General features: G+C 42.6%; 1 protein-coding gene across 2 annotated transcripts; it reads left to right on the top strand.

Annotated features, from left to right (window-relative positions):
• The first annotated feature begins 2,515 nt into the window (after window positions 1–2,515).
• LOC142659651 (uncharacterized) lies at window positions 2,516–7,942 on the top strand. 2 transcript variants are annotated; one of them, XM_075836012.1, is made up of 6 exons: window positions 2,516–2,777; window positions 3,499–3,597; window positions 4,357–4,416; window positions 4,498–4,624; window positions 4,912–5,010; window positions 6,849–7,942. In XM_075836012.1, the coding sequence occupies exons 2-6, from the start codon at window positions 3,499–3,501 to the stop codon at window positions 7,811–7,813; spliced, it is 1,350 nt and encodes a 449-aa protein (XP_075692127.1). In that variant the 5' UTR covers window positions 2,516–2,777; the 3' UTR covers window positions 7,814–7,942. The 2 variants fall into 2 exon arrangements, with proteins under 2 accessions (XP_075692127.1, XP_075692126.1); XM_075836011.1 differs by having other exon boundaries at window positions 2,517–2,793.
• Window positions 7,943–7,983: the final 41 nt, after the last annotated feature.

Below are 7,983 nucleotides of genomic sequence, written 5' to 3'. Positions count from 1 at the left end.
GACTGTGGGTCTGTCACCGTTTTTTGAGACATCTTCCCATCCCCAGAAAAAGGGAACGATCTGTTGTAACCGTGTTGGAAATGTTGCAAAATGTCATCATGAAACACTGAGTAATTACTTCACGCAATATCTCACCATACATGGCCAGATTATCAGCCCAATAGTCAAAATGCACCAGAAAATCGGGCATGGTAGGGGCATCTTACATTTTATAATATAGTAGTCATTCAGCCTCTTCCAAGATAGTAGACTTGTATGACTTTTCATTTATGGAAGGCTTTAGGGCCGTCTCTGAAGCCACTGGGTATCTTCCATACCTGCTTAAAGGAAATTTTCATCTTTCAACACCATGTCGTTTTTAAGGTCCACAATTTTGTTCTGTTTCTTAATATTTATTTATATAGAGCTCCAAATCCACCGCATAGATATAGATTTAAAACACAACATGCTGGTTACCTGCAGCAGCCACTAGAGGGAGCTAACTGCATACTATTTTATTATAGCTTTCAATGTCTACACAGTATGCAGTAAGCTCATCAGCTCCCTCTAGTGGCGGCTGCAGGCAGCCACAATGTTTTGTTTTAAATCTATGTCTGTGCAGGGATTTTGGAGCTCTGTATCAGAAAAAGAAAACTATGACTGCTATAAAGATATGTTAAGAAATTAATCTGCACAGAATTAATTTATTTATCTAAAAAATCTCCTAATTAATCGTATTCAAAGGTGAACATTCACTTTAAAGTTATAAATAGGGCATAAAAAAGTATTTAATGTACTATGTAGTTCAACAAGACATTGCTATAACGATAGGTGATATAGTGTTAGGCTCCCTTCACATCATGTTATTGCCCTACGATTATCATGTCTGGAAAAGTCTTGGAGTACAAGATAAACATGTACATAGAGCTTACATTATCCAGACAAAGACCAAAAGAGTGTCCTTTTGATCTACGTCGGCCTGGTATACATTGATATATCTTTTTTTTGAAGGATTGAATAGCGCGGTAGACTACACTATTCCATCATGAGTGCTCCCACAAAAAAATGTATACCGTTTGGAAGTCTATGGGTGACGTATGTCATCTAATCCTGTGATATAGTGTTTGGCATCTGTCACAGGAATACGTTAAACGTATACCTTGGTAAGCTCCCAACATCACTATGAAAAGTGATGTCAGGAGCTTCCCAAAGCCGGAGTCCTCTGGATAGAGCATCAGAAGCACTTTGCCTGTGGACTTTGGCTCTGGGGAACCTCCTGATATCACTGTCCATATATGGCACTGGCATCAGGTCCTTCTCCAGGGCTTGAATCCCTGGCCAAAGCGTTACGGCCCCTCCGGCATTACAAAGCTTCTGAAGTCAGTGTCCATAAATGGACATTGATGTCAATGGCTTCCCCAGGACCTGAGTCCCTGGACAGAACGCTTGCGATGCTCTGGTCAGAAACTCCGGCATTGAAGAGCTCTTGACATCACTGTCCATATATGGACAGTAACTTTAGGAGCTTCCACAGCGCCAAAGTCCCCAGGCAGAGCGCAGGTAGATGCTCTGCCTGGGGACTCTGGCCTTGGTGAAGCTCCTGACATCACTGTCCCATATATGACATATGGAAATATAAATTTTTGGGGTCAAATGAGGTTTTATTTTTACCATTATGCAAGAGAGTGATGTATGGTACAGCACTGATATGTTGCACGTTTATCTTCAGCTCCCACTGATCTAATGGGAGAAATAAAATGGTGACAGAGATTAGAAAATGGTTATAGCTGGGTGTAGTCGGCGTGATAAGTCCCTGCTGCCGGCAAATTGCATGCTGGGACACAAGCAGAGCATGCCAGGAACTGTATGACCAGAAGAACCACGCAACGAACACACAGAGGTAAACAAACCTCTCAATGTAAACACAAGATAATCATGACCTCAGGAGTTTCCTGATGGTTCCCTGCTTCAGAATTGGGTTAAACTGTATCTACATCCTGAGGACGCAGATACAGTTGGCAGCGGGACATACCCCCAGCCGCCCCGGAAACTGGGACTGTCCCGCTGAATCCGGGACGGTTGGGAGGCTTATCCCTCTGTGATACTTGAAAGTTGGGAGGTATTATACTGTGTGGGGGCACTATGGGGTATTATACTGTGTGGGGGCACTATGGGAGAATAATACTGTGTGGGCTGAACTGGGTGTGTATGAGCGGGGATTGGGCAAGGTTAGAGGCGTGGCTTAACAGGGAAAACATTTGCAGTAGCCCGCTTCTCAGGCCACATCTGTTGTACCTTTTTACAATACTTCAAAGTTGGGATGATATGACGACCATGTAGACTGCCTTCTACTGCAAGGGTGGAAGAAGTGGACGCTAACTTCCCCTTTAATAACAGTGATGTAGTGTACTATGAACAATACTATAGACCAGCATACACAAAACAAGGCAAATTGTTGGAAAAAAGACAATTCCACAGAAGGCTACACTGCTTGCCTTACAGGAAAACTGCAACTTGAGGATCTTCAGCTAATGTGACACTACAACTCCCAGCATGCCCTGGGAGCCGCAGCTGACTAACCACAGATCGTGTCCTACACGTGTCACGTGAGACGCTGATGCCCATTGCTTGACTTCCTTCTCTCACGGCATTCTGGGAATTGTAGTAGCCCGATGCTCTCACGGCGCTACCTTTACAAACCGTTATACAACAAATCCCAGAAGCCTTTGCGCTGGAATTTTTAGATACACGCTTCTCTTCTTCCGTTCTGCTCTGTTTGGATTATAGAAGATCACGTTGTACGTTATTAGCGGGGTGTGTATGTGTAGCGGGAGGCTCATGCCCGTCTTTGCTTTTTACACATAAGGAATCTGACATCCTGCTATAGAACGGACAGCTTTGGAGCTATTGGAAGACTACAAGTCCCAGCATGCATTGTCATAGGACTCCATAGATGGGCATCTCGGGACTAGTAGTTCACCTGGATAGATAAGTGATATGGACTTCTTTATTTAGGATTTGCAATGGTGTTTAATTTAGAAAGCGACACACGTGATGTGATAACTGCCAAAATTTGTAGTAGATTGCAACTTTGCATCTCAGGATTTAAAGGGGTATTCCTATCCGCAATATATGCCATAAATGTCTGAGAGGGGAATACCCCCTAAAGTGCAAGGCGTTTTTTACATTTGCCTTATTTTTCACTTTCTGTTGGGGCTCCGGTGTTTTTGACGGCAAGAATAGGGTCTCTGCGGCGCTATTCTTTCCATCAAAAATACTGGAACCACGATGGAAACCTGATGAATGTCAGTGGGATCTGTTAGAAAATGAATCCGTCATAACTGTCAAGGCTCCGTTATAAACAGAAGCCACGATTCCAGTGATCGGGAATAATATAGATTTCTCTACAGGAGGGAATTAACAATATTGCATTGCTGGATGATATTTCCCCTATACACTTTATTGATGTAATATAAATATGTTTTTTTTGCATTTATGTTTTTATTATTTTTTTTCTAGATGTCAGTCAAGAGCGAAACGATGATCAAGATGAAAAAGCAGATTGCAGAGAAGATTCTGAACCATGCGCTAGGAATTATCTACCTGCTGACAGGGGAGGTAAAATATACTGGACCATGTCCACCCTCTTATAGGTCTCAGCCCCAGTAATGCATCATTGTTATGGACTGGACTATATGCATTAAGACTAAACATCAGTGTTCTGCCACCTGAGGCTCTCTATCTGCTGTGAAACTACAACTCCCAGTATGCCCTATCAGGGAGTTGTAGTTACACAACAGCTGGAGAGCCACAGGTTGCAGAACAGGTTTAATAACATTAAAGTGCAGCTAAACGTTCGACGAACTTCTGACATGCCGCTTCGTGTCTGTTCGGCTTTTTCCGGAAATAAATGTATCGGTGTACGGACGCAATACAAAGTCTATGAGCCCGTACTCCGATACATCGGCTTTCCGGAAAAAGCTGAACAGACACGAAGCGGCTGAGCGCTAACACGAGCTCTTCAGCTGCTTCGTTCTAGCGATTGGTGGGGGTCTCCGTGCTCGGACCCCCACCAATCCAAACTTCTGACATGTCACTATGACATGTCAGATGTTTGTCAAACATTTAGCTACACTTTAAACTGCAAAATTTAAATGGACACTACAGGTAAACCAGTAAACTTATACCAGCACCTTCTTCCCATTGTTAGTTCAGGCCTGGTGACAACCCTATGTGTGGATGATATAAGGGGTAACTTTCTACAAGCTATGCTTTTATCCGCATCGTAGTTTAGGTGGAGTTACGCTTTAAACTGAGTATGACGGCTGTACAAGGAGGATCAGTAATATATATATATATACACGCCTTGTCTCATAGGAATATGTCATCGTGAAGAAAACTTCCCCCCACAGTACCATGCACCTGCTTACCGGAGAGGTGAGGCTTACTTATGTATGAAATATATCTTTTACGCTTCTGTTCGGTTCCTGATCTGTATGTGTTAACCCCTTCTTCCAGATACCAGTAAAATGTGGTGACATCTCAATTTATTTTTCCATGGAAGAATGGGACTACATAGAAGAACATAAGGATCATTATCAAAATATGGTGCTGGAAGAAGGGATGTCCGTGGACCGATACTCTGGTAACGTTATATGATAACAAAACGGGGCGAAAAAAACACCCTTTTGATCATTATTTTCCTGCTGGGAGACTATCAGGGACCATAGACATCAGATTGCACCAGAATTTGCCAAAAAATGATATAATGTCTAACATGGGGTTCCATAGAAAATAAATACTAAATAGGCTTTAAAAATACCTTTCATTTTGTAAAAAAGGCCGTAAACAAGTCAAGTTGTGCAAAACAAAGATGTCAATCTTAAATTGCCCTAAATAAAAGAAACTTTTTTCTTCTATTGAATGTTGTAGGTTCATACAAGAACAGTTTCAATATTGTTTTTCTTGGAGAAGAGGAATTAAGTGGGAAGGACACAGAAGAGGTGAATTTCTGTACAGAGACCAGTGCAGGTTGGTCATGTATGGGGTAATTGTGTAATTTACAAAAATGAAAATTCAGGGCTGTATTGCATTCTAAGGGTGGATTCACACGCGGGGGAATTTCTTAGGACTGCTGCTTCATATGCCAGTCTTAATATAAGGAAAGTTGGACTAAAGTGCGCCTAATTTATTAATAGGAGCACGCCCCTCAATAAATTCCTTATGTTATCCCTGTATTACCCCCTAAGATCATTGGAGGTCGTATAGTGGACTGTCTTAGGCAGTGTCCTTTCTTTTAATATTTGGCCAGTAGAAGCCTATGGACACATTTGTCGTCTGGAGAAGCGTGAATATAGCCACCGGGTATGTTCACACGCTGAGTCAAAAATAGCTGAAAATTACGGAGCTGTTTTCAGAGAAGCTGAAAAACGTTTTCTTTCTAGACTTTTTTGGATTTGTTTTACCATTGACATTTTTACGGGGCTTTTTTTTACATGCCGTTTTTCCCATTGAGTTCAATGGGCAGATGTTTGTAGGCATTTAGCTACCGTTCTTTCAGGCGTATTTTGGGGCGCTCCGAAATACACCTGAAAACACAGCATGTGAACATAGCTTAAGGCTGGCTATTCACTTTAGATAGCGATCGTTCGGCTGACCGCTATTCCTAACGATTCCCCCATAACATGCACTCTCGGCTCGGCTGAGCGTGCATGTGGTTTCAATAGGGAGGAGGGAGATAGGCGCTGCCAGATTTTTCGAACAGTGGCTTATTTCCTTACAAACAAAGGATTGGGCATGTTGAAAATCAACAGCCCGATCTTTCTCTTCCCCAACATCTGCCTTAGGGTATGTGCACACACACTAATTACGTCCGTAATTGACGGACGTATTTCGGCCGCAAGTACCGGACCGAACACAGTGCAGGGAGCCGGGCTCCTAGCATCATACTTATGTACGATGCTAGGAGTCCCTGCCTCACTGCAGGACAACTGTCCCGTACTGCAGGGACTCCTAGCATCGTACATAAGTATGATGCTAGGAGCCCGGCTCCCTGCACTGTGTTCGGTCCGGTACTTGCGGCCGAAATACGTCCGTCAATTACGGACGTAATTAGTGTGTGTGCACATACCCTTAGGGAAAGAGTCGGGACGCCAACATACACATTAGATGGTCGGTAAGTCCTGCCGAAATCTTTGGGTTTGGCTGACATACATCTAATGTGTGCGGCCACCTCAAGTCCTGAATCTGTCATGTCAGGTTACCTGGTCATTCAGCAGTTGAACTATTTTTGTGTGATACTGGATTATTAGGCCTTAGAAGGCATTTATAATTCGAAATTAAAGGATTTTTGCATTTATGGCTGCCACCTCAATATGAAATCTGGTTTTAGTCTTTTGCCAGGGAAGTTCCATAATCATCAAAGTAGATAGATCAGTTCATCTGGATCTTCCATTTTATCTCAATCCAGCAATTCTCAAGTAAAGAGCAGTCAGGAGCTGTAATCCTAAATAAATGACATTTTACTGAACATTCCGAGACTTTTAACTAACTTAAAGGGGCAGTAAACCTGAAGCACATTTTAGCTTCTTTAACCATGCAGCTGATTGCAATCTGTTGTTCTCTGTAAGCAGCCATTTGAGGCGGGTATCCAGAAAAATGTCCACCTCCATGAATACAAACTTTATCTTTCATACCTCCAGTTCAAAGAACCTCACATTAGATGTCTTGGTGATATTATCAGCACTTTTCAGAATATTTGCATTTTAGGTTTAGTGCTCCTTTAATATGTTTCTTCCACATAGTGATTGTTTTCTCTCGTTCAAAGATTGTTTTTATAATGCACCATTTTATCTTTTCGTTCCTGACAGATGAATACGGGAGCAGAACCCTGGTAGAAGATTCCCACATAGGTTCCCGAGACGGAACTATAGAAGATGAGACCAGTAGGTCTCATGGATATCAAGAAGGAATCTCCTCTTTCGGATCATCGATATGTGACATGGGAAGCCATACATCTTCTTGTCCTCAGTGGGATCGTGAGACGTGGACAGTAAATAACAATGTTATCAGTAAAGATGTATTGAAGAAAAAGACTCCTACCCTGAAGAAAAAGCTTAAGAATTCTGTCACTGGGTCACCAAACGATGTAGCTCTAAATGGTGCGAAAATCCCAAAGACGACCCATTCATGTGAGCATCGTGGACAGTATTTTGTGGACAGGTCTCACCTTGTGAACCATAAGAGAAGACCTATTGGAGAGAAGTCTTTCAGTTGTAATAAGTGCGGAAAAACCTTTCTTCATAGATCTCCTCTTCTTGCACACCAGAGGTCACACACAGGTGAGACCTGCTACTGGTGTGGGGATTGTGGGGTCTTCTACGCCTACAAGTCTCAGCTTATTGCCCACCAAAGGACTCACAGTGAAGAGCAATTCTATCGGTGTGATGAATGTGGCCAAAAATTTGACTTTAGGTGTCTTCTACTCGTGCACCAGCAAATTCATACCGGAGTGAAGCCTCATCAGTGTTATGCGTGTGGAGAACGGTTTACATATAGGTCTGGTCTTGTAGTTCATGAAAGGACACACACAGGAGAGAAACCTCACCGATGCAAGGACTGTGGAGAAGACTTCTCTGATGGATACGGTCTTATTACACATCAGAAGGTGCATAGGGCAGAGGCGCCACACCAATGTCCTGACTGTGGAAAGCAGTTTGAATACAAGGCTTCTCTTATTGTACACCGGAGGGCACACAGATTGGTTCAACCACACAAGTGGTCCCAAAGGGAAGGCCAAATGTTCTCACACACAATGGAGAACTCTTCCTTATAATATTCTTTCAGCAATCTACTCAGGAGAGAAATTTTGATCTTCTTCACTATGCAATGTAACCTTATTGGAGATAAAACCTATACATTTCAATTGTAAGCAAGTGAAATAAAGAGGGAGAAGGAGACGTGACTTCAGTGTGTATTTCGTTTTGTGTACTAAATTACATGGGT

The sequence above is a fragment of the Rhinoderma darwinii genome, chromosome 8, assembly GCF_050947455.1.
Source record: "Rhinoderma darwinii isolate aRhiDar2 chromosome 8, aRhiDar2.hap1, whole genome shotgun sequence".
Lineage (NCBI taxonomy): Eukaryota > Metazoa > Chordata > Amphibia > Anura > Rhinodermatidae > Rhinoderma > Rhinoderma darwinii.
This window is presented reverse-complemented; position numbering and strand designations above follow the sequence as displayed.